The following is a 27467-nucleotide window of genomic DNA, read 5'->3' as shown; positions in this document are numbered from 1 at the left end:
ATACACCATCCAAAATGTAATCAGTAACATATTCAGATACAATGCTCAAAAAGATAAACATATGTTATGTCATAATGCTGCTTATTGATTATTGGTATTTCCATGACCCGAAGGTGCCGTCTGTATCTTAGTATGTGTTGACTCTCTGCCAGTTACTGCTGTGCTCTGCCGATTTGTGGTGAATGCAGGAGGAAATGTGCACATGCTGATTTGAAAATGGATAGTTTCTTAAAAGATTGTGTGTGGGTGTCCATCCGGCTGGCATGGCGGTCTATTCAGTTGCCTACCAACACAGGGATCACTGGTTCGAATACCCGTGTTGCCTCCGGCTTAGTCGGCCGTCCTTAGAGGCACAATTGGCCATGTCGGCGGGTGGGAAGCCGGATGTGGGTGTGTGTCCTGGTCACTGCACTACCGCCTCCTCTGGTCGGTAGGGGCGCCTGTCCAGGGGGAGAAGGGAAACTGGTGGGAATAGCGTGATCCTCCCATGCGCTACATTCCCCTGGCAAAACTCCTCACTGTCAGGTGAAAAGAGCGGCTGGCGACTCCACATGTATCGGAGGAGGCATTAGGTAGTCTGCAGCCCTCCCCGGATCGGCAGAGGGGGTGGAGCAGTGTACAGGAATGCTCAGAAGAGTGGGGTAATTGGCCGGGTACAATTGGGGGGGGGGGGGGTTAAAAAAAAACATTGTGTATTTACTTTGTACAAGAACGGGGTTGACACCAGAGTATTTAAAGCTGCACTGGAGGGCCTTCTTACTTGACCTCACCTTGCTATTATTATTAATCCATCACAGGGCCCACACACATTCACACCTAGCGACAATTTAGTACGGCCGATTCACCTGACCTGCATGTGTTTGGACTGTGGGAGGAAACCGGAGCACCCGGAGGAAGCCCACGCAGACACGGGAAGAACATGCGAACTCCACACAGGTATCCCCACCCCTTATAAACAATACAGTGCCTAACGACCGAAAGCAATGACCAGTTTCATATGCAAATATGGGTGTGACCTTTAGCATTTCAATGGCCATGTGTGCTAGTCAGAGGACTAGGGAATGTTGCAATTACAGCATTGTAAGATGGTGACGGATGTATCACAACCGAAACAACAACCAATTTCATATACAAATATGGGTATACCCATTAACTAGAGTTTCATCAAAACTAGTTAAAGGTCATGTGAATGGTCATGTGCAAAGGTATGTTAAAGGTCATATCCATATGCATATGAAACTGGCTGTTGGTTTTGGTCGTTGGGCACTGTATTGTTTATAAGGGTGGGGATACCTGCAGTCAGTTAAGACTGAAGATGTCACTTAGTTGAGTGATGAAACATATCTGTCAATAAACGTGTTATCCAGATGAACTAAGTCAACCTTCTTTGATTTTCTTACCTGGATTATTGAGCATGCATCAAGACAAGTATTTGAAAAGTATTCTCAAAATGTATAAAGTAACTGTGATCTGAACACTTCAAAACATGAAATGGGCTGAACATAAATGCTTCATTTCTGAATAACACTGTTGCTTGTATTCAGTTGCAACCCAGTCCTGCGCATAAATGTTATGTATCTATTAATAATGTCTGTGTCGCTGAAATATATCAACCTCCTGGATCAGAACTCAGATATCCCCACTGGGAAATCGCAACCAACTAAACATTCAGAGTTCTTAAATTTAGAAGTGTACAGAGCCAAACCAGAAATGCTTTTCCAGGAGTGCTGTTGCTCTGTGCACTTTAGCTGGAGGGCTAAGGGATGTTAATTCACGAGGCTTGACAGGCTTCCTGAAAATAGTCTATTGGTCTTACGATAATAGCTTAGGTCATACTAAGCAAAGTGGATATGCTTTACAGACACTGGCATTAAAATAAAATACCTCTTCAAACACACAAAGATTAATGGCACAGGGGTGTCCGGGTAGCGTAGCAGTCTATTCCGTTGCCTGCCAACACAGGGATCACTGCATCATGTTACCTCTGGCTTGGTTGGGTGTCCCATCCATCTATCCATCCATTATCCAAATCGCTTATCCTAATTAGGGTTGTGGGATCCTGGAGTCTATCCCAGCAGTTATTGGGCAGCAGGCTGGGAAGCACCCTGGACAAGCTGGCAGTCCAGTTGGTAGGGCGCCCCTACAGACACAATTGGCCGGATTTGCGGGTGGGAAGCCGGGTATGTGTCCTAGTCGCTGCATTATTGCCTCCTCTGGTCGGTTGGGGCGCCTGGTGGGGGGTGCGGACTGGGGGGGATGGCGTGATCCTCCCACGCGCTATGTCCCCCTGGTGAAACTCCTCACTCTCAGGTGAAAAGACATGGCTGGTGACTCCACATGTATCGGAGGAGACGTGGTGGTCTGCAGCCCTCCCCGGATCAGCAGTGGGGGTGGAGCATCAACCGGGACAGCTCAGAAGAGTAGGGTAATTGGCCAAGCACAATTGGATAGGGGGGAAAAAGGGGGGAGATTAATGGTACAGCACTAATAACCAAATGCACAAAATGTTGAATACCCACTTTACGTTGTGGTCATCTTTTTTTGCATAATCTGTCTCCCAACAAAAGTGCAGGTAAGGACTCAAGATGGATGGACTGATGGATAGGCAAGTAGAAAGACAGACACGAAGGTAGATGGATAAATAGACAGGAAGATGGATGCACAGGTAGACAGATATGTAGACCAACCGACAGGCAGGCAGAGACAAGAGCATATGGCCAGGCAGTGACAGCATTCACTAATCTCATCCAGCCCTGGCTTGCATGATTGCCCAATAAATCAAGTCCAGTCATGTTCACCCCTCACTGTACCCGAGCTAAAAGAAATGGCCCTTTGCAAAATCAAGCTGCTCTGGTGAAATCCTCTGTGGGGTGTTTTGGTTCAAACAATTTTGGTAGATCAGTAATTACATAGAGCAGTTTTGTTGCTGAAAATTCCCTTTTCTGTTTTTTTTTTCTGCTTCATTTCTTTTTTTTATTTACAGCGATCAACCTATCAGATGAAGCCAATTACCTCAGCTCCTGTCATGTTTAAACTGCCACTTCCTGTGAATTCACTTTACGTGAATAAGGTTTTCTAATTGACATTCATTTACACTACAGGTACGCTTGCTCAGCCAACCGTGCAAGTGCACGGACAAACTGCAATGCTAAGCTATAATGTTTGGTTTCCTGCTCTTTCAGTTCTCTATCTAGATGGATGAAGGCAGATGATTTGCGGTGATTACATTACACTGCTTTCGACAATGCTGAATGGGCTCCACTGATGAAAGAGCAAAGACAATGATGAGGGAGGGGAATGACATGCAGCTCCTGTGCAGGAGACCCTTGAGACTTGCTAATACTGTTAACTGACATAATGTGCACATCACACACATACACACACACACACAGTATGAGTAAACCAGTCTACATTGTTTACATTTTGAAACAGAATTTTGTGTATAAAGCTACTTTTACATAAGCCCCAAATTCTCAAACCAACCTTGCTATAAACCAGTAAGCCAGTGATGCTAGTATGTCTCTCTATTAGCTGAATAGAGTACCTATTCTCTGGTATACAATACACTGACTCCCCACATTCCTCCTCTTTTTCTCTCTAAGACATGAGTAAATCAATATCCACAATATCCCCATTTGCAATCCTCACTGCTTCCTTTCCGTGGCCTCTCAAGGCCCAAATGCACTGAAATTGTCCAACGCGCGTGTTTTCAAGTACACCTATTGTTTTAAATGGCCAAAAGCGCACCAAAAGCATTTATGAGGCGCATCAAACTGCCTTGATGCCCCTGCTCCGACCTCGTTTTGATTTTGGAGCATCAAATGAGGACCAAGAGGACAGGTACCTGTTTGGAGATTTTGATTTATTTGGATCTCTTTTAGCTTATTGAGTAAACTTCCAAGAGTCCACATTAAAAATATTTAAACATACAATAATTCATAAATAATTTGACACATAATTAAAATACGATTCATATAACATGCATACATACACACATATAACCTACATACATTGGAACATAAGACCTTTGGGCAGCACGGTGGCCCAGTGGTTAGCACTGTTGCCTCACAGCAAGAAGGTCCTGGATTCAAACCCCAGGCCATCCCAGGTCCTTTCTGTGTGGAGTTTGCATATTATTATTTAGTGTCTGTGTGGGTTTCCTCCGGGTGCTCCAGTTTCCTCCCACCATCAAAAAGACATGCACATTGGGGTTAATACTCCTGTCTGTGCCCCTGAGCAAGGCAATGGAAAGAAGAACTGGAGTTGGTCCCCGGGTGCTGCCGCTGCCCACTGCTCCTATACAATAGGACGGATTAAATGCAGAAAACACATTTCATTGTAACCTACAATGACAAAATAAAGTGGCTTTCTTTCTTTCTAACCTAACCTACATACTACTACTACTACTTTCGGCTGCTCCCGTTAGGGGTCGCCACAGCGGATCATCCGTTTCCATTTCTTCCTGTCTTCTGCATCTTCCTCTGTCACACCACCCACCTGCATGTCTTCCCTCACCACATCCATAAACCTCCTCTTTGGCCTTCCTCTTCTTCTCTTCCCTGGCAGCTCCATATTCAGCATCCTTCTCCCAATATACTCAGCATCTCTCCTCCACACATGTCCAAGCCATCTCAATCTTGCCTCTCTTGCTTTGTCTCCAAACCGTCCAACCTGAGCGGTCCCTCTAATATAATCGTTCCTAATCCTGTCCTTCTTCATTACTCCCAGTGAAAATCTTAGCATCTTCAACTCTGCCACCTCCAGCTCCGCCTCCTGTCTTTTCGTCAGTGCCACTGTCTCCAAACCATATAACATAGCTGGTCTCACAACCATCTTGTAAACTTTCCCTTTAACTCTTGCTGGTACCCTTCTGTCGCAAATCACTCCTGACACACTTCTCCACCCACTCCACCCTGCCTGCACTCTCTTTTTCACCTCTCTACTGCACTCCCCGTTACTTTGGGCGGTTGACCCCAAGTATTTAAACTCAAATGCCTTTGTCACCTCCACTCCTTGCATCCTTACCATTCCACTGTCCTTTCTCTCATTCACGCATAGGTATTCCATCTTGCTCCTACTGACTTTCATTCCTCTTCTCTCCAGTGCATACCTCCACCTCTCCAGGCTCTCCTCAACCTGCACCCTACTCTCGCTACAGATCACAATGTCATCCGCGAACATCATCGTCCATGGAGACTCCTGCCTGATCTTGTCCGTCAACCTGTCCATCACCATTGCAAACAAGAAAGGGCTCAGAGCCGATCCTTGATGTAATCCCACCTCCACCTTGAACCCATCTGTCATTCCAACCGCACACCTCACCATTGTCACACTTCCCTCATACGTATCCTGCACCACTCCTACATACTTCTCTGCAACTCCTGACTTCCTCATACAATACCACACCTCCTCTCTCGGCACTCTGTCATAAGCTTTCTCTAAATCTACAAAGACACAATGCAACTCTTTCTAGCCTTCTCTATACTTCTCAATCAACATTCTCAAAGCAAACATCGCAACTGTGGTGCTCTTTCGTGGCATGAAACCATACTGCTGCTCGCTGATCATCACCTCTCCTCTTAACCTAGCTTCTATTACTCTTTCCCAAATCTTCATGCTGTGGCTGATCAACTTTATATCTCTGTAGTTGTTACAGTTCTGCACATCGCCCTTGTTCTTGAAAATCGGTACCAGTATGCTTCTTCTCCACTCAGGCATCCTCTCACTTTCCAGGATTGTGTTAAACAATCTAGTTAAAAACTCCACTGCCATCTCTCCTAAACATCTCCATGCCTCCACAGGTATGTCATCAGGACCAACTGCCTTTCCACTCTTCATTCTCTTCATAGCTGCCCTCACTTCCTCCTTGTTAATCCACTGAACTTCCTGATTCACTATCCCTACATCATCCAACCTTCTCTCTCTCTCATTTTCTTCATTCATCAGCCCCTTAAAGTATTCCTTCCACCTTCTTAGCACACTCTCCTCGCTTGTCAGCACATTTCCATCTCTATCCTTGATCACCCTAACTTGCTGCACATCCTTTGCAGCTTGGTCTCTCTGTCTAGCCAATCGGTACAAGTCCTTTTCTCCTTCCTTAGTGTCTAACCTGTCATACAACTCACCATACACCTTTTCCTTTGCCTTTGCCACCTAACCTAACCTACATACATTGGCACATATACCTTATTGTACCTACATAGTATATTCATCTACATGTGTTCACATATACCTTCTACTGCCTTGTAGAGTTGCCTCTAGGCAAAGGCTAGGAGAAGGTTAACTCCAAATTCAAATCCAAGAAGAGGCTGGCAGCAGGGCACTCGATGTTGTTTGCGGCAGAAGAGCAGCCCTATCGGACCAGTGGCACAAACATCAGATGGCATGCAGAGGAACCACTCTGTTGGTCAGTGGATGGCATCACTTGACAAATAAGCTGTCACTGTGGGGCAACCTCTTTATCTTCTGAGCCCGCTGCACTACGGTGTACCGCTTAGTGTTCTGAGGTCCAGAGAGACTGTTCGGCAGGGCATGACACCGATCATCTTAACTACTGTGCAAGGCGTGATGTGAGGAGAGCTCAATGGGAAATGTGTTCAAGCGCCACATGATCTGTGGATAGATGACTCCAGCTTGGAGACAGTGGCCCTGGACAGACAGAGATGGTGCTCCACAGTAAGGCAATCAAGAACAGCTGTTGAACAAAAGAGACAAGAAGCCTACGATAAGGCCCACCATGCAAGACATAACAGACCAACTCAAACAACATTCGTCTGTGACAAATGTGGACGATATTGTCGCTCTAATGTGGGCCTGATGGCCCACAGGCATGCTTGCCAAGCTTAAACTGCATCACAGTCATCGTTCCGATGGACTGCCGAAGAAGACATATAATACCAATGCTCTACTGACCTACTAACAGTGCAATAATGTGATAACTGTATTTAAATCTTAAACTTTTTCAATCAACAATCCAACCGCCATACTGTTCTTAAGTGAGTTATTGTAATGAATTCCATAATTTGATAGCTCTAAAAATGAAAGTCCGTCTTCTCATTTCAGTTTTTATTTTCGGTAGTACGTAATGATTTTTATCGCTTATTCTCATGTTAACATGATGTTTATCACATACTAATAACAGTTTGTCCTTAATACTAACTTGCTTTTTAAATTTATGAATTTTTGAAATTAGTGCAGTAGTACGTTGTCTTACATGCTCGACCACTGTGGACCATCCCATTATAATATGTAGTTCCTCACTCCTTTTTCAAGCCCACACCTTAAGACCATTCCTGCTGCCTGTCATGTCTCTGCCTCGGTCTTAGCCATTATTCCCTAATGTTATTCACCTGTGTCTAATTATCCTCCCTCCCTTTGTGTATTTAGTCAGCGTGCTCCCTGCTTCCTTTGCCAGTTCGTCTTAGCATTTTGTTGCAAGCGTACCAGAAGTTTGCATTTCTTGAGATAGCTTTCTAGTGTTTTTGGACCCCTGATCTGAACGTCTGACTTGGCCTCTGCCTTACCCACTTGTGTTGTTCACTCCCTCTGACTGACCGCCTGCCTTTGTACCGTACTTGCCTGCCTAAAAAGTAAACCGTTGAGGTTTGGAAACCTGGAATTGTCTGAGTCGTGCATTTGGGTCCTAATTTCCTGCTCCCGTTGTGAGAGTATGAATTGGCCACAATATGAACCCAGCCGACTCTGCCACGCTAGAGGCCGCTCTCAAGACTGGCGCCTCATTCAGCATGAGGAACATCCACCCTTCCATTATCCAAACCTCTTATCTCAGGGTCACGGGATGCTGGAGCCTATCCCAGCAGTCATTGGGTGGTAGGCGGGGAGACACCCTGGACAGGCCGCCAGGCCATCACAAGAACAGCTGAGCTCTATCTGTCATGGCCTCCGGGAGAACCGCGTCCCGTCACGCGGAGCTTCAGACCTCACTGACTAACCAAGTGAGTGCACTTATCGGTCAATTGCAGCAGCTCCTGGTCCAGCTCGCCCCGCCGGCCCCAATTGTGACGACTGCTTCTCAGCTAGCTGGTAATCCCCCTCCTCCCGCTATCCTGACCAGAGCGTTTTTCTGGGGATAGGAACAACTCCCAAGCCTTTTTGGTCCAATGCGGTTTACACTTTGAGCGGCAGCCTTCCGTTTTCCCCTCCGACTGCTGCAGAGTTGCATTCATCATCTCTCCGGGCAGGCGGAAGCATGGGCTACGGCAGAATGGGCTCACGACTCTTCCATATGTTGCTCTCTGGACATCTTCACTGACACTCTGTCCAAGGATTTTGACCACTGAACTCCAGGTCCTGATGCCGCCCGGGCTGTGATGGACCTATGCCAAGGTAACCGCTGTGTTGCCGACTACGCCATTGAGTTCTGCACTCTGTCAGCCGACAGTGGATGGAATGTCCCTCCCTGCTCGATGCATTCCACTGGAGCCAAGCCGAGGCTATCAAGGACCAGCTGGTTTCCCTAGAATGCCCTGACGACCTGGATTCCATCATCGCCTTGGCCATCAAGATCGACAGCCGCCTGAGAGAACAAGAAGGAAATGGGCTGGCTGTCTTCTCCTGCCAATGGGAGCCTTCTTACGGAGACCGGCGCCTTTTTTGTCGCCCTCCTCCGCATATACTTCCTTCCCCCGAGACATCAGCGCTTTCTGGGCAGGAAGAGTCGATGCAGGTGGGGTGTGACAGACTACCCACAGAGGAGCGACAGTGACGCCCTCAGGAGGGGCGATGCCTCTATTGTGGTTGGCTTGACCATTTCCTGAGTGCCTGTCCGCTAAGAAAACGAGGCTCGCTGGGGATTAGGAGAGCGCTGGTGAGCCGAACATTCTCTCCTAACTGTAGATCTCACTCTCTAACTGATGTTGAGTTGCTCTCCCGTTTGTCCTCAGAAAGACTCAAGACATTGATTGACTCGGGCCGATGAGTTTAATGGACTGGAAACTTACTGAAAGGCTCAAACTGTTTCCCCTTTCTAAATCCATAGAAACCAGCGCATTGGACGGGAGATTGCTATACTGGGTCACCCACCGCACTAGGCCCCTCCAACTCATCACAGCTAAAGAGCACACAGAACAGCGAAGTTTTTCTCTTTAGTTCTCCGTTACACCCACTTATCTTGGTTAAGTCAGTACAACCCCCAAATCAATTGGTCCACTGGGGAAATGATGGGTTGGGGGGAGGGGTGCCTCACAAACTGTTTTTTTTCTTCCCGTCACTGTTCCCTACAGCCTCCACCATGCTCTGAGAGCACGGGGGTCTCAAGGCCAATTCCAGTCCAATCAAATCCTGACTACCCTGATCTATCCAGTTCCTCATGTTACACTTTCTGGACAAACGTATTGGGACACACTTCTTAATCATTGAATTAAGGCGTTTCATTCAGACGCATTGCCACAGGTGTCAAGCAGCTAGCCATGCAGTCTGCCTTTACAAACATTTGTGAAGAATGGGTCGTTCTGAAGAGCTCAGTGAATTCAAGCATGGTTCTGTCATAGGATACCACCTTTGCAATAAGTCAGTTCGTGAAATTTCCCTGCTAGATATTCAACGGTCAACTGTAAGTGATATTATTGAAAAGTGGAAGTGTTAAGGAACAACGGCAACTCAGTCATGAAGAGACAGACCACGTAAAGTCACACAGCAGGGTCAACGATTGCTGAGGCGCATAATGTGTAAAAGTCGCCAATGCTCTGTTGACTCAATAACTGCAGAGTTCCAAACTTCCTCTGGCATTAACATCAGCACAAAAAACTGTGCACTGGGAGCTTCGCGGAATGGGTTTCCATGGCCGAGCAGCTGCATGCAAGCCTTACATCGCCAAGCGTCGGATGGAGTGGTGTAAAGCACACTGCCACTGGACTCTGGAGCAGTGGAAACTTGTTCTGTGGTGTGACGAATCACACTTCTATGTCTGGCAGTCTGATGGATGAGTCTGAGTTCGGTGGATGCCAGAAGAACGTTACCTGCCTGACTGCATTGTGCCAACTGTAAAGTTTGAAGAAGGGATAATGGCATGGGGTTGTTTTTCAGGGGTTGGGCTAGGCCCCTTAGTTCCAGTGAAGGGAAATCTTAATGCTTCAGCATACCAAGACATTTTGGACAATTCTATGCTTCCAACTTTGTGGGAACAGTTTGGGAGGGCCCTTTTCCGTTCCAACATGACTGTGCACAAAGCAAGGTCCATTAAAACATGGTTGGGTGAGTTTGGTGTGGAAGATCTTGACTGGCCCACACAGAGCCCTGACCTCAACCCCATCAATTCTTCTGGATGGATGGGCAAAAATTCCCACAGACACACTCCAAAATCTTGTGGAAAGCCTTCCCAGAAGAGTGGAAACTGTTACAGCTGCAAAGGGGGGACCAACTCCATATTAATGCCTATGGGACGTCATAAAAACTCCTGTAGGTGTAATGGCCAGGTGTCCCAATACTTTTGTACATATAGGGTATCATGACCTCAAGGAGGTGTTTAACAAGTCTCGCGCCACCTCACTTCCCCTTCCATAGGGAGTATGACGTATGAGTTTATCATTGACCTGCTCCCAGGAGCCCCCCCCCCCCCCCAAGGGTAACCTGTACTCGCTGTCAGCACCACAACGCAAGGCCATGGACGAGTATATCTCTGCTTCCTTGAAGGCTGGGACAGTTTAATCCCCTTCCTCTCCAGCTGGAGCCTTTTTTTATAGTCAAGGACAAGTCCCTCAACCTTGCATTGACCATCGTGGACTGAACAGGGTCACTATCAAGAACAGGTACCCCCTCTCTCATCGCCTGCATTCGAACTGCTGCAAGGTGCTAAGGTCTTTACCAGGCTTGACCTAAGGAATGCCTATCATTTGGTGAGGATATGGGAGGGGGACAAATGGAAGACAGCATTTAATACTCAGAGTGGGCACTGAGTATTTAGTAATGCCGTTTGGACTAACTAATGCCCCTGCTGTCTTTCAGGCCCTGGTTAATGATGTCCTTAGGGACATGTTAAATTACTTTTCTTTTTTTTGTTTATTTGGATGACATCTTGCTTTTCTCCCCTGACCCTGGCAATCATATCCAGCGTGTTTGTCAAGTCCTGCAGAGACTCTTGGACAATCAGGTCTTCGTGAAGGTAGAGAAGTGCAAGTTCCATGTCACCTCCACCTCCTTCCTGGGGTTTGTGGTTCTGCCGGATTGCATCCAGATGAACCCCTCCAAGGTTAGTGCTGTTGCCGATTGGCCACCTCCAGGAAATGGTTGCAATGTTCCCTGGAGTTTGCTAACTTTTATAGATGGTTTATCAGGAATTTCTGCTCCATTGCAGCCCCCACATGCGCTAACCTCACCTAATGTCAAGTTTCAGTGGACCCCCAGGCTGAACTCTCATTCCGGAAACTAAGAACCAGCTTCACCATGGCTCCCATCCTCACCCTTCCAGACCTTCGCCTTCAGTTTGTGGTAGAGGTGGATGCCTCTGATGTGGGGGTGGATGCAATCCTGTCCCAACAGTCTGTGGTGGATAACAAGCTCCATCCTTGTGTTTTCCTCTCCTGGAAACTGTCCCCTGCAGAGAAGAACTATGATGTGGATAATAGGGAGTTACTGGCAGTTAAGGTGGCCCTGGAGGAGTGGCGACACTGGTTGGAGGGCGCAGAGCAGCAGTTTCTCATCTGGACAGACCACAAAAACCTGGAGTATATCCACTCCACTAAGAGACTCTACTCCTGGCAGGCAAGGTGGGCCCTGTTCTTTAACCAGTTTAATTTCATCCTGTCTTATCGGCCGAGGTCCAGGAGTACTAAACCAGATGCCCTATCCCACCAGTTTGCCGCTGACTCCTCTAACCAAAACCCCTCTAGTATCCTGTCACCCTCCTGTGTTGTGGGGACAATCACATGGGAGATTGAGGAATGGGTTAGCCAAGCTGGATGTGGGGTGCCCCCCAAACAAGTTAGTGGTTCACTCTCCAGTGATCCACTGGGCCTACGCCTCCTGCTTCACCTGTCATCCGGGGGTGAAAAGGACTGTTTGTCATCAGGCAATGTTTCTGGTGTCCAGTCACAGAGAAGGGGGGAGTATGTAGCAGCCTGCCCTACATGTTTGTGGAATAAGACCTCCTTGCATCCCCCTGCTGGTTTCCTCAACCCTCTACCTATTCCCCAGGTCTGACATCTCGTTGGATTTATTCATGGGCCTGCCACCCTCCGAAGGTAACACCACTGTCATCTCAGTGGATAGATTTTCAAAGATGGCCGGTTTTATACCGTTGCCCAAGTTACCCTCAGCCAAGGAAACGGATGAGACATTGATGCAACATGTGCTCCGCCTACATGGTTTCCCCAAAGATGTGGTTTTTGACTGGGGTCTGCAGTTCATCTCCAAGTTTTGGAAAGCCTTCTGTGACCTCATCGGAGCCACAGTCAGCCTCACTTCCAGCTATCATCTACAGTTCAGCAGACAGAGACTCAACCAGGAGTTGGAGAAGGGCCTTCACTGGCTTGTCTCCAGCTGCCCTTCCTCCTGGAGTAAGAATCTTATCTGGATTGAGTATGCATATAACACTGCCTTGCTCTGCCTCTGGTCTCTCGCCTTTTCAGTGTGCTGTTGGGTTATCAGCCTCCCCTGTTTCTTGAAGTGGCAGTTCCATCTGTTGAAGCCCTCATCTGCCAGTGCTGCCAGTCTAGACCTAGGCCAGATCCCAGTTGATAAGGGCCGTGGCTAGGAACAAGAAAGCTGTGGACCGGCATCGCATTTTGGCTCCCTCGTACCAGCCGGGGCAAAGTGTGGCTGTCTACTAGAGATTTTAGAGTAGTCACGTAAGCTGGCCCCCTGTTTCACTGGTCCATTCATGATTTCTAAAGTCATTAACCCTACTGCTGTCCATCTCAAGCTCCCCAGGGCCTGGAGGATACACCCTACCTTTCATGTTTCCCATGTCAAGCCTATCCCAGACCCCCCCCCCCCACCGGATGATCAGCAGGGGCCTGGTGTTCAGTCAGACAGCTCTTGGCGGTCTGCTGCAGAGGGTGGGGTCGTCAACACCTTGTAGACTGGGAGGGTTAGGAGGAGAGGTCGTGGGTCTCGTCCCACAGTATCGTGGATCCGGCCCTCATTTGGGACTTTCACCACCGCAATCTGGATCTTCCTGGTCCCTCTGGAGCCGTCCCTTGGGGGGGGCGTGTCTTCGCCATTATCCCCTAATGTCATTCACCTGTGTTTAATTATCCTTCTTCTCTTTGTTTATTTACTCAGCGTGCTACCTTGGCCTGTTTGTCTTAACCTTTTGTTGCAACCGTACCAGCCATTTGTGTTTCTTGTGATGGTTGTCTAGTGTTTTTGGACCCCTGATCTGAACGTCTGACTTTGCCTCTGCCTTACCCACTTGTGTTGTTCACTCCCTCTGACTGACCGCCTGTGTACCATACTTGCCTGCCTAAAAAGTAAACCCTTGAGGTTTGGAAACCTGGAATTGTCTGAGTCGTGCAATTGGGTCCTCATTTCCTGCTCTCGTTGTGACACTGCCTTGTTTAGTGTGATCTGCAGTCTCCTCATCTCTCCCGAGTTGCATTGCCCCACACTGCACAGTAATGCATAATGTGGCTGTAAATTAAACTGAGATATTACCTTAATGTATTTTGATAAAAACGTTGCAATTCATCCAATCATTTTCATCATGCTTAAAAAGACATGTAATATGAGCTGTCCATGAGATTATTTTATATTTTCACTCCCAATAATTTGACTTTTGTAGCCTCTAATTTGAAAACTGCCATATGTTAAGTACTGTGGCTTCAATTTCTTCTTCCTTGCAGTACGTATGATCATATTCTGGTTTTATTTACATTTAATACCAGTTGTTTTCTACCCATTTGATGACATTTAAAATTATTGATAAATATTCATGCAACTGGGTTTGTGAATCTGTTACTGCAGTGGTTGTATCATCCGCAAACATGTATTTGAGTTGGCTAACGGTAAAGGAAGATCATTTGTGTATATACTAAACAATGGTCTGAGGCAACTCCCTTGTGGAATGCCACAGGTAATCTTTGGGAAGAAAAGGACCACTAACATAGATGGATTGCTTTCTACCATCTAAACAGGATTTCATCCAGTTGATAGTATTCTCACTGAAGCCATAATGAATTAATTTGTAAGAATTGTGTTATCTATCAAACTTTCAAGTTTACCTTGATCAAGGGCACTTAGCCATTCATCCGTCATATGTATCAAATGATTTCGGCAGAATGAGTTTTACGATATCGGAATAATATTTATTGGCCATGTAGGTTTGCACACACATGGAAATTGACTCCGGTTTTGTGGTTCTCACACTATACTTAACATAGAATAACACAACAACTCAACAATCTTCAGATATATATATACACACAATGATTGGCTATATAAAGGCGAAATAAGAGGTGATAAGCTGCAATGGTGGTAGATGGACATGACAGTACATACAAAATGGTTTGATTTATCTTACAATGTTAAGCCTTAATTTGAATGACAGCCCGCAGAAAGAAACTGTTATTATATGTGGTTGTTTTGGTGTACAGTGCTTTGTAGCGCCTTCCAGAGGGGAGGAGTTGTGACCAGGGTGTGATGGGTCTGCAGCATATGAATGTTGAGCATGGATTAGAAGGCTATTCGTTTCCATAAATTTCCAAACGTGATCACTTACTACTCCAAGATTTTGAGGATGAGATTAAGCTAACTGGGGGACTGTTGAGTGCAGTAAAAGCTATTTTAGTATTCTTAGGAGTGGGGTGAATTTTTGCATTATTTCTATTCTGTGGGAAACTTTCCTTGTTGCAAAGAGGTCAAATAGATACTTTACAGGTCTAGCAATATATGGGGCTGCAGATTTGAACAATTTGTTGTAAATCAGATCATATCCAGGGAATTTATTGTCAGGAAGTGAAATAAAAATGTTCTTAATGCCATCTAATGATGTCTCTTAGTAATACAAAACTGCAAGTTTTCCTTTTCGTAATCTTTTTTGTGTATTTCACCTACCAGTAATTCGTTTGGTGCATCATTATTCATATTGGACCTGAGATCATTTACTTTTCAAAATAGGAAAGTAATTGGCAATATCTACTGGTTTTGTTCTAATCTTTCCATAAACCTCCACACTGACGGGACTTACACTATTTGACCTACCAAGCAAACCATTCCCTGTAAGCCATATCTGTTTTGAACTGTTTGTGCATCCATCAAAAGCTGTATTATAATATAGGGTCTTTTTCTGACAATTCAGTTTTACAACAACGTTTCTGCATTTTCTCTGTAACATAATGAGTCTAATCCTGACCTAGATATTCTGCAGCTTTTGCCTCATCCCTCTGAAATGTTGCTTCTCTTAGTTCGTGGTCAGTCCAGGGGGATGGTTTGGCTTTAGTTGTACTTTTCCTTATAGGCGAATGATGCTCAACAACATCTGTAAACAATTTCATAAAAAAATCAACAGCATAATCCAACCTTGGCCAAATCTCTCTGGTAGTCTTCTAATTTAAGATATTTAAAACTCCCATCTAAAAGTCAGTCTAGGAGGTCTATTTGACACTTCGGTGTATTTGGTAATGCATACAATATTATGATCTGTCCAACATAACAGGGTAGATTTAGCATTTGAGCATTTATTCAGAGCATTACAAAATATCAAATCAGTAATACTTTGTTCTATGCCCAAATTTGTTTCTTGAGAACCTTGTGCTATCATGTACCATTTGAAATAAATTGACTCTATATATTGAGTAAACATATTTTTACTTTGAAGAGAAAGCTAAAAGGAATAAAAAGGTAAGGATTTGTTTTCCCCAGAGGAAAATATTTTATTGAAGGTATAAATTATTGTTGTCCAGCCTTGGGGGTCATCCCAGGTCGTCCTCTGTGTGGAGTTTGCATGTTCTCCCCATGTCTGCGTGGGTTTCCTCTGGGTGCTCCAGTTTCCTCCCACAGTCCAAAGACGTGAATCGGCCATACTAAATTGTACCTAAGTGTGAATGTGTGTATGTATGTGTGTCGGCCCTGTGATGGCCTGGCGGCCTGTCTAGGGTTTCTCCCCGCCTGCCATCCAATGACTGCTGGGATAGGCTCCAGCATTTTGCAACCCGGATTAGGATAGGCGGCTTGGATCATGGATGGATGGATAAATTATTATCATTATTAATTACAATAATACTAAACAAATAAATGGATAAAAAATAAATTGACAAGATATGATCATATTGAGCCTGCTTTTAGGGGAGTTCATGTTCAAAAGTGTGAATTTTGGAGGCCGGGCCAAAAATGTCTTGACTGGAATTATGATTCTCATTGCAGCTTGTCCCCAGCTGTTACGTTATATGTAGTGCTAACATTACATATGTTAATGAAATGTAGCAGGGAACTGATGTCAGAGCTTGATCAAACTAACCAATCAAATAAAAATGTGGCCTAAAAAGCAACCTTTCCCTAAAATACTGCTGGTTCTGTGACATAGGCATTTCAAATCTGATGCGCGCAGTGCACCATAGAAGCATCAAATGATGCGTGTCAATTATCGCTTTCAATGTGTTTGGGTCTTAAGAGCAAACCATACACCTACAGTTATTGTTGGTAAAGTGGCATGTCAGCTAGACTAATCCATACACTTTATATTCTCCGATGATAGACGTCATTTCAGTCCTCCATCAGAAGTTCTCCAGTCTTGTAGAGTGCACTGCAATGCCAGGTTGAATCTTAGATTTTCTTGATTTTGCTTGATTCTGCAGAATTATATCTTATTTTGTTTTTCCTCTTTGTTTTCATCTTTCAGACCAATGATGCCTTGGGCCCTACCTGGAACTGGCTCTACTTCATTCCTCTCATCATCATTGGCTCCTTCTTTGTCCTTAATCTGGTGCTGGGAGTACTCTCAGGGTAGGCTCACACATCAGGTTTGGTTGGTCTTTAAATACGTTCTCAGAAAATAAATTGAGCTTAGAGACAAACTGGAGAGGCAGGGAATAAGCAAGACAGTACTCAGAGACACAAGAAGATGCGAGCAGTATACCCAACTCATACATTCACAATTCACATCTGTACTAAATATTTTTATATTGCAGATGGTCTTTATTATTATTATTATTTTTTGTTAAGCTTCTTTATTTGGGTATCACCTAGTTTGCTGTCTCAGAGCAATTACATCCCAATAGATGTGTCTCTTGGCAAATTTAAACGAGAGCTTCACGCCCATGCTACAGTCAAACAGATTGTTAGCTGGTGAACTTGCTGACTGGTGGACTAGCTGCCAGGCTTGCTACTGTCAAGGCAGGCGACGATGATTTTATAAATGGCACCAGAGTCTTTATGAGTTAATGAGTTTTACTGGACAGTTAATGGGCAATCCACCGTCCTTATTTCCACAGTGAGAGAGGTTCTGTCAAGACCCCTTTTGCCTCCATTGCTCTCTTTGGCCCGTCTTGTCGCCCCTCTGTCCTCTCTCTTCACTTCCCAACCACTTTTGCCTTCCCCTTTGCTCTCTTCTTTTTCTTCTTCTTTCTTTCTCCTTTTATTCATTTTTCAATATTCTTCCTCTCCTCCACTCGCTTCAATTCTCAGCCTGCCCCAATAATCATCTCTTCTGTCATGACGTCATTAACTTCTCTCCTCTTCTCTCTGCTCTTATCTTGTTTTCTCTCTTCTCTCTCCTCTCCTCTCCTCTCCTCTCCTCTCCTCTCCTCTCCTCTCCTCTTCTCTTCTCTTCTCTTCTCTTCTCTTCTCTTCTCTTCTCTTCTCTTCTCTTCTCTTCTCTTCTCTTCTCTTCTCTTCTCTTCTCTTCTCTTCTCTTCGATTGGTAAAATGAGATCAGCCCATATCAACAATAGCCGTTTTCCCGTCTGTCGTTTAAGACAATGTTAATCTCAATGAGATCACTGTTGTACACACTAAAAAGGGTTTAAAAACAGGAGGGGGGAAATAAACGGCCCTGCTGTTGCTTTTTGGTTCTGCAGGGAGTTTGCCAAGGAGCGAGAAAGGGTGGAGAACCGCCGGGCCTTTATGAAGCTGAGACGTCAGCAGCAGATTGAGAGAGAGCTGAACGGCTATCGAGCCTGGATCGACAGAGCAGGTGGTATTGGTCATTTATGTCTTGATGACAAAGGCGGAAAGATGCTTCAATTGAAGCTTTTTAAAAATTTTTTTAAAAATGCTTCAATTGAAGCTTTTTAAAAAAAAAAAAACAAACTGGCCCATAGATTTGCTTAGACATTTGCAAAGAAGTAGCACACCCTAAAAACGTAACTGGTGTAACTATCAACAGTCTTTACTATCAACTATCATGTAAAGAAGCTCCGCCTCAATTGTGCTGTAATTAGCCCATAAGAACACTGGAGGCGCTATGTAAACCAAGATATTGTGTCTGGGTCTGAAAGAATGTCAGAGAAAGACAGAAGTTCTTCTAGGCAGAGTTGGAAGTCCTAATTGATGCAATATGGTCTGGCTTCATGCTGCAAATGAAAACTGTCTCAATTTCTCAGCGATGCCATTTGGCGTCCTCTTTGTCTCTCTCTGCCCAAAACTTAAGAACCAGCCAAGTGACTAAAAATGAAAATATGCACTTGACATTAAACACATTATGTAATTCAGAGTGTAATGTTCAGGTTTTCCTTTAGCAAATGAGACGGAGGGTACAGTTCGAATCATTTGCGTAATCCCCTCCTTCAGTTTTGTGCCCTCTAGCTGACATACTTAAAATTACTTACTGGGGAAAATAATCTATTGAGTCAAAAGCGAAAAATGTTTATAGCACTATCTTAGTAAATCAGATTTGACTCTTTTTACCCATACCATAGATAGCATTGGCACCACCACAAACTTACAATAATTCTGGGAGAAAATAGCCTTCAACACACATGGCTAACATGCATCAGCATCCTTGCCATCCATCCATCCATCCATCCATTGACCAAACCACTTATCCTACTCTCAGGGTCACGGGATGCTGGAACCTATCCCAGCAGTCACTGGGCTTTTTTTTTTCTTTTCACAAATTCAAATGATATGAATGCTGCATGAAAATACATACAGTAATACATCCTAAACATGTTGGTCACCAAGTGAAGGATTTATATGTGTTGTAGAATTACGACTGGTGTCCACTCTCTGTCTGAACTATTATCATCTACTCTACGCTTCTCTTTACAATCTAACTTGTTGCTTTCCAGAGGAGGTGATGCTGGCCGAAGAGAATAAAAATTCAGGTCCCTCTGCTCTTGATGGTAAGACAGGAGCGGTCTTTGTCATACGAGTCATGCTAGTCATACTTTGCACATTCCTCTGATATCATACACTGACTTATTGCCTTACTGCTTGATTTGTGCGAGATTTTATCAGTATTAAACCTACTCTTAGACCATTCTAATACAGGCAGTTGTATGTAACTGAATATGTGACCATGCTTTCTGTATCTGACTGTATATTTACTCACTCACTGTATTTTTTTCAGGTCACAAGTTAAAGATAACTGGTTTTTTATGCTCATTTTAATGTGGCTTATTTAAAAAAAAAATTATATTATGCTTTTGAATGAATTTGATTCATTTAAAATCTTTTCACAAAAGCTTCCAATAGGACCATAGTCAAGTTGAATTGACTATCATTTCAGTTGCTTTTCTTATGAGGCTTCTGTGTATGAATCCTTTCCACTTCTTTTAGTAAGAAAAGTACCATTGTACCCTCAAAAGCAATCCTTCACATCAGCATTATAATGGGTGTTGCTAAAACTGTCACTAGACACCGGGGGGGGGGGGGCTTTTCTGACCCTAGCAGCTTCCAACCCTTCCTATTGACCAAACCAACATTTTTTTTTGTTTTTTTTGTTTTTATTGTTAAACATTGATTGATTGGCAGCTCTCAGGAGGCTCCCAGAGTGGAGTACAAGTGGTAACTATGGTGAGAATTTGCTCTCTTTTGCTGCTCCTCTTTTACCATCTTCATTACTCCATTTATTACACACACACACACACACACACACACACACACACACACACACACACACACACACACACACACACCAACAGCAGACCAATTTGTTTCAGCCATGAAAACCCAAGAGACACACTGACCTCTCTAGGTTAAAATAAATGTGGACCCTAGTGTTGAATAATACAAATATGTGGTAAAAGCAAGATAGCAGGTTCAGCTGCTGTGGAGAGAGTAAATGCAAAAGCTGGAATAGCTTTGATTAAAAAGAAAGGTGGCACACTGCTGTTACCCTAGCAACCTCTTAGCTGAAACAGCAGCACTGTGTTTGTATGTGTAGGTATATGTGTGTGTGATATTTTTCGTGAAAATTGATTTCGACTTGCTCATCAGGCAAGTTCTCTAAAATGGCATGTTTGCACTGCACGGTGTGTATGTGACAGTGTGATGGCACTTCAACGTGGCTTAAATAAAAAAGAAAAGAAAAGCATGGCTTTTAAGGCTGCCTACCTCTGAGCATGGGTTGCTTTGACTGAGATTTTATCAGAAAATGGCAGCAGATGGTTTGCATTAAGATGTTGGGATGGTTGCGCTGGCATTAGGCTATCATTTTGACCTCACTCAACTGCGATGCTAATGAGAACAAGTATTCCTTCAGCGACATCTTTGCAGGCACTGGTTTGTCATAGAGATGATTTCTTATGCGATTTCTTTTTCATCATTTACTTGTTCATTCTCTTTTCATTCCTTTTCATTGTATGATTTCCACTCCTGTAAATTGCTGCCCGTGACTGCATACAGGCATCACAGCAGTGTTAAGGTGGTAATACACAGGACAATTCTACGGGCAAAGTAGATGTGCAATGTTATCAGCAGCAGGAATCCAGAGGGACGAAAAATATTTTTTGAAATTTTCCATGGGGGGCATCCAGGTGGCGTGGCAGTCTACTCCGTTGTCTACCAACATGGGGATCGCTGGTTTGAATCCCCGTGTTACCTCTGGCTTGGTCGGGCATCCCCGCAGACACAGCTGTCCATGTCTGCGGGTGGGAAGCTGGATGTGGGTATGTGTCCTGGTCACTGCACTAGCGCCTCCTCTGGTCTGTCAGGGTGCCTGTTCGGGGGGGAGAGGGAACTGGGGGGAATAGCATGATCCTCCCATGTGCTACACCCCCCTGGTGAAACTCCTCACTGTCAGGTGAAAAGAAGCGGTGGGCGACTCCACATGTATCGGAGGAGGCATGTGGTAGTCTGCAGCCCTCCCCGGATTGGCAGAGGGGGTGGAGCAGCAACCGGGATGGCTCAGAAGAGTGGAGTAATTTGATTGATACAATTGGGGAGACAAAAGGAGGGAAATGCAAAAAAATTTTAATAATTCCATGGGATTAAAGCAACAATACAGAGGCAACTGCTTGGAGGCTACTACCCTGCCATGCTGCCAACTACATACCCTGTGTATAACTGCTTTAACAACACTATAGACTTATGTAGTTCCAAAGTATACTTAAGAATGTATGTGTTTTAGGTTATATTGTCTGAATGACATGCTTTGGGAGCACAGTGCTCAACTCAGTCTTTTCACAGTGTTAAAGAGGGCCACCACCATCAAGCGGAGAGGGATGGATGTGGTTCATCGAGGGCCATCCATGGAGGAACAGTACGGAGACATTTCCTCCGTGGGTGAGTGGATTTCCTGGTACACTAATAGTAAATGAGGGCACATGGCAACATGATTTGGAAATAAATGCACTGCAGCTGCCAGTGAGGAAGAAGCCACTAGACCAGTGCTGTCAAACATGTGCCATTCGAAAGACAAGAGGATGCATGTTTTCATTCCAACTGATCACTTTTACCCACTGATTTCATTGAACCATCCATCCATCCATTATCCAGACTGCTTACCCTGCTCTCAGGGTCGCGGGGATGCTGGAGCCTATCCCAGCAGTCATTGGGCAGCAGGCAGGGAGACACCCTGGACAAGCCGCCAGTCCATCACAGTGATTTAATTGATAATTACTTAAAATAACTGGTGTGGTGATTGGTTTGAATGAAAACCTACACCCTCTTGACCCTCTATGGCACATGGTTTGACACGCCTGCAGTAGACAGTGAACTGCTAAAGCTATGTTTTAGTCTTGCTCTCAGGTGGTGCATAATAGCCTATTTCAATTAATGTTCACAGCAGTGAACATGAATTGAGTTTCTTTGCAAACACAAGCAGTTTTGGTTAAAGCGTGATGTCTCTCTCTTACTTTCTCAGTCTTTCCCACTGTCCAGTTTATCCTTCCTTTTTCTGCACAGGCATACCAATGGCCAGAACTAGTATCAGGAGTGCAAAGCGAGGGCCCACTGCATATTTCCGTCGTAAGGAACGTTTGCTGCGTATCTCCATCCGGCGTATGGTGAAGACGCACACTTTCTATTGGACGGTGCTGGGCCTGGTGGCTCTAAATACTATTTGCGTGGCCATCGTTCACCACAACCAGCCCTTCTGGCTATCCAGCTTCCTCTGTGAGTAACACCTCGTTTCATCCTCACACCGGACTATCCTGACCCCGGGGACATGCCCAGCTTGTGATACATCTTTGGCCTGACTATTGTAAAAGTTTTCTCCTATTTGAAGAGTTTTCTTCGGATTTTGCAAGTTTCTGTTACATCATTGTTGCTTTGAAAGAGAAAAAAAGTTAATAAGCAAAAACGATCTTCCTTACAGTCTCATTTAGCTGCTGTACAAGGCCTTCACCAAGATGTGATTTTCTCCTTTGAACCAAATTGCTGATATTTTAATTGGGTAACTGATATTAATATTGATAGGATTAATCATCAGTGTTATTAAGAGTTACCCAAAGGAGTTGAATCAAGTGCAACTGGACTTGGTATACGTATATCCGTGAAGACGTTTCGCCTCTCATCCAAGAGGCTTCCTCAGTTCGTGCCTTTCTGACTAGACCAAGCTACTCTGACTGGCTGGTGAGTCTCATCACCAGCCAGTCAGACTAGCTTGGTCTAGTCAGAAAGGCACGAACTGAGGTAGCCTCTTGGATGAGAGGCGAAATGTCTTCACGGATATATACCAAGTCCAGTTGCACTTGATTCAACTCCGTTGGATAACCATGACCTGGATGAATGAGAACATTCACAGACTATTAAGAGTTACCATAGCCTTTGTTCTTCATATCTTAAAGCCACAGTCCTGAAAATTGTTGCTTTTGTTTAACTTGGCTTTATAAGACCCCCCTAGAAAATGAAATGGTAAATAAATATTGAACAACTCATTTCGATGGTGACACTGGTCATTTCATTGTTGTTTGAAAAATCAAAATCTCAGATTCTTTTGAAATGAAACTAAGGTTCACTCTTCAGTGTATTGTTGTGTCAGCTCCTGCCCCATGCCGTATCCAAAAACATGGTTGGACCTAGGTTTTAGGTATTGATGTAATATCTGTCAAAGATGCTCTACCAGCTTAGTTTGCCTCTGTTTGTTGGCCGGAGCGACTTGGTTTCTTCTTCGACCACTCAGCTATGTACCTTATTGCATTTGGATGCTGTGGTGAAGTGTTTGAAACACCTGGGAAAAGTCTGTCTGAGAGTAACCATAGAAACAACCCTGATTTGGATATTTATGGATTAGCAAATTGATTTGCTAAATAATCAAAAAGAGGATTGCATTGTTTGCATGTCAATTTTTAGGACTGTAGTTTTAAATTATCTCCTTGCTCTCTTCTCTTCGTCATTGCTGATCCAGACTATGCAGAGTTCCTGTTCCTGGCTCTGTTTCTGACTGAGATGTTTCTGAAGATGTACAGCCTGGGACCACGCCTCTACTTCCACTCCTCATTCAATTGCTTCGATTGCAGCGTCAGTGCCCTCTCTCCTCCTGTATACCTCTGTGTCTCTATTCCTCTGTCATCCTCTCTCTCTCTCTCTCTCTCTCTCTCTCTCTCTCTCTCTCTCTCTCTCTCTCTCTCTCTCTCTCTCTCTCTCTCTCTCTCTCTCTCTCTCTCTCTCTCTGTCTCTCTCTCTGTCTCTCTCTGTCTCTCGCTCTCTCTCTCTCTCTCTCTCTCTCTGGCAAAACCACAGGAATGCTTCAATCTAGTTGCATTAGTTCTTCGCCCTGCACCATAATCGCTCTCTCTCATTTGTATGCATAGGTCTCTGAAGTGCAGTGTTTTTAAAGAGCACCAGCAGTCATCTTAAATTGATATTCAAAGCACCCCTGGCATCTAAGAAGTCAACATTATCAACAAAAAGTGTCAATGCAAACAGCCTTAAATCCTCAGTGAAATACTTAGTCTGTTGCTGTGGCGTGTTAGTGTTAATTTAATGATTGAAAGCTATGATTGGCTGATAGTTAGTTAGCTAATCTCCCTCCCCCACCTGCCTGCGTCTATTTAAACCCAACCTTATGAGACATGATGGCATGACTCAACCTTAAAGGTACAATCTGTAACTGATGCACACAGCGGCTTTCCACCCCAATTCTGTCATTGTCAATGACTTTGTAATTGTTGTTCACTGTAGTACTTGCAAATGAGAAAACCAGCCAATGCTGCATCACTTTCACTTGTCTTCATTTCTCAAACAAATACACAATGTTGACCTTACAGCGAGCTATGTCATGTTTCTTGCTGTCCATTAAGCATTTGTGTTTCGCAGTCCTCCATATATCTAATGGTGTGCATGCCATTTCGGGTTGTACCTTTAACCCTAAACTTATCCACAGCCTAACTTTTTTTCTTTCTTTTTTTTTTGCAAAAATACAATGTAAAAGCTGTGGAAATCAAAATTTTGACTGCAGATGTTCTTTGAATGTGAAGTTGTCTGCTGATTAAAACTGGCATTTTCTTCCCTGTGTCTCCAGGTAATTGTGGGCAGCATCTTTGAGGTGCTGTGGGGTTTCTTCAGGCCTGGAACCTCCTTTGGCATCAGTGTCCTGCGTGCCCTCCGTCTTCTCAGGATCTTCAAGATCACCAAGTTGGTGCCAAGACCCTGTATAGTTTAGGTCTACACCATCTGTTTATCACTGGTGTTGGTACTATTTATAAGCAGAACTGTATCCCACTGAACATAGTAAAATCTGCCAATGGTTTTGTTTGTGTGACGTCTGAATGCCATTATTCTGCTTAATTTTCCAAGTAAAGCTGCTACAAGGAGATTTTCGCTGATTACTTATCAGTCTCAATTTAATCCGGTGCCTCTGTGTGACGGACGTGCAAATGAGACTGTCAGTTAGCATATTAGATATTACTTTATGATTATCTCAAATGGTTGTCTCCAGGTCGGCTTCCCCACAAAATCTGACAAAACCATTTAGGGCACCCAGACGGATTCCTAGCCACCATTGGAGATACATTACCTTATCATTGCATATCTTGAAAACACCTGATTTTCCAAAACATTGATAAATCCCTTATACCTCTCTTCAAAACAAATACTCAAGCTACCAGAGATGAATGTGGATCTTTCCGACAGTGAAGTCCACTAAACACTACCACTTTTGTCTATTGGAGCATGCAAAGTCAATAAAAACACAAAACTCCTTGCGTCAGCTTTAAGTAATTGTAATTGACTACATTGCAACTACTTAGTATTCCTTTGAGAGAATTGTATCACATTTTGACATCAATAAGTGGTTCTCTTTCCTGCTCTTGCATGGAAAATTGTGACTGTCAAGGTACTGGGCGTCTCTGAGGAACCTTGTCGTCTCGCTGATGAATTCCATGAAGTCCATTATCTCCCTCATCTTCCTGCTCTTCCTCTTCATCGTCGTCTTCGCACTGCTTGGCATGCAGCTCTTTGGTGGGAGGTAAAAATAAATTGTGCAGTAGTGTTTGCACATGGTTACTGAAGTCCAACAAAATTAAATTAATCATATAAATCTAATATTTAGTAAGCCCCCTGTGCCTTATGTTTATTTGTTCATAACAAAGTGGAGGGGGCTAATAGCCAGGCAGAGACCGATGTGAAATTGGTTTGATGGGGGGAAAAAAGGAATATAAACAAATGTCTCCCAAGGATATTATACTCTCCCACACTGTTGGTAAACATTTGCCACCAAGTTTAAATGAACACACTTTCACAAATAAGAAAACAGGGGTTACGTAGGTCCTATGGTTCGGTGAATTCATCCTTGTTAGATGCACTGGTGCATTGATTTTCACATCATAATTGGGAAATCCTGTTCCACTCCTCTGTACTATGCTATTCCTTTTTTTTCTTGCTTACTTACACAGCTGAAGCCAAGATAGCATTGTTCTTTGACTGGCCTATCTGTAATGATACAATACTTAACCACTCAGAGTCTTTTGAAGCTTGGTAGAGATTAGAAATTCTGCCCTCACCACACAGACAGCTATCGTTTCTCTGTTTTCCCCCTGAGTATAGAGGGCTGTTTCCCAGAAAGTGTCACTCCAATAAAGTCTGAGCGGGATAGACAAGCCTCGTGTCTGAGAGACAGGTCTCTGGAATACTGAGCACACAGAAAACAGCTCCCACTCCATCAGCCAGCCAGCGGTCGGCACAAGAGAATCGATTTCTCTCTTGACACCGAGGAGGCAGTCTAAGAATCCTAGACCAGCCTCAGCTTTCTAAAGTGTGATGTGTGTCATGTCTTTGGCCCAGGTTCATCTTTGAGGACTACACCCCAACAAACTTCGACACCTTTCCTGCGGCCATCATGACAGTCTTTCAGGTCTGGGGATAAAAATGAAACCTATAGTCTTGTTCACACTTTGTTCAACACAGGGAGAATAACCTAAGCCCCTAAGTTAATACAGGGGAAAGAATCATATAAAATATGTAATAATGTTTTAGTTAAAATGCGATTGGACTCTCAAACATAGCACCTTTCTTATTCAACACCACTGGTGCAGTTGAATTTTGCCCCAGCTAGGGCTGGGTAATAATTGAATATCATAATTTTTTTGTCATTCAGTTATTTTGTACCAGTTGAAATTTGGATATTGTTATATACTTAGCACAAAAAGTAGGGAAATTTGTGTTTGGTAGATTATATCTTTGTTATAACAATGCTTCTTGGCAATAAACCTTATCCTGTTGGAAAGCCTGTTTATTTCCCTTTTAAATGGTGCCACATTTGTAAGGAACATGCATTTGTGGGATGAGCAGCAGAGCTGAGTATGTGGGTTGCGCCCATGAAAAATTTGCCAAATCTTCTCTGCAAATGCCAAACACCTTATTTTGCTGTTGCTATTGACTCTTGTTTTGAGCTTCTGGTACCCCAGATGCTGACAATCAGGTGCCTGATATAAGATTTATTGCCAAGAAGCATTGTTACAACAAAGAAATAATCTACCAAACACAAATGTCCTTACTTTTTGTGCTAAGTTTATAATGATACACAATTTAGATGTCTAATGATTACGAACTAGCTGCTAGGCTCCAGCATCCACGCGACCCTCATTGGGATAAGCGACTTGTATAATGGATGGATGGATGGATGACTACGAGCATCTGTTACCTAAAATTTCCCACAAAAATAAGGTCTGATATAACTGAAAACTAGTTTT

The 27467-nt window shown here is 44.1% G+C and overlaps 1 protein-coding gene across 1 annotated transcript in view; it reads left to right on the top strand.

Moving 5' to 3' along the window:
- LOC130110532 (voltage-dependent R-type calcium channel subunit alpha-1E) overlaps window positions 1-27467 on the top strand; it is a 186944-nt gene that overhangs the window by 109435 nt on the left and 50042 nt on the right. Inside the window, 9 exon segments of the mRNA XM_056277664.1 lie at window positions 16793-16896; window positions 17970-18085; window positions 19182-19235; window positions 21523-21618; window positions 22240-22449; window positions 23684-23796; window positions 24800-24912; window positions 25613-25744; window positions 26560-26629. Coding sequence (XP_056133639.1) covers window positions 16793-16896; window positions 17970-18085; window positions 19182-19235; window positions 21523-21618; window positions 22240-22449; window positions 23684-23796; window positions 24800-24912; window positions 25613-25744; window positions 26560-26629 — 1008 coding nt within the window.

Source organism: Lampris incognitus, chromosome 3 (assembly GCF_029633865.1).
Source record: "Lampris incognitus isolate fLamInc1 chromosome 3, fLamInc1.hap2, whole genome shotgun sequence".
Taxonomy (NCBI): domain Eukaryota; kingdom Metazoa; phylum Chordata; class Actinopteri; order Lampriformes; family Lampridae; genus Lampris; species Lampris incognitus.
The sequence above is the reverse complement of the archived record's forward strand: the minus strand, read 5'-3'. Positions and strand labels throughout refer to the sequence as shown.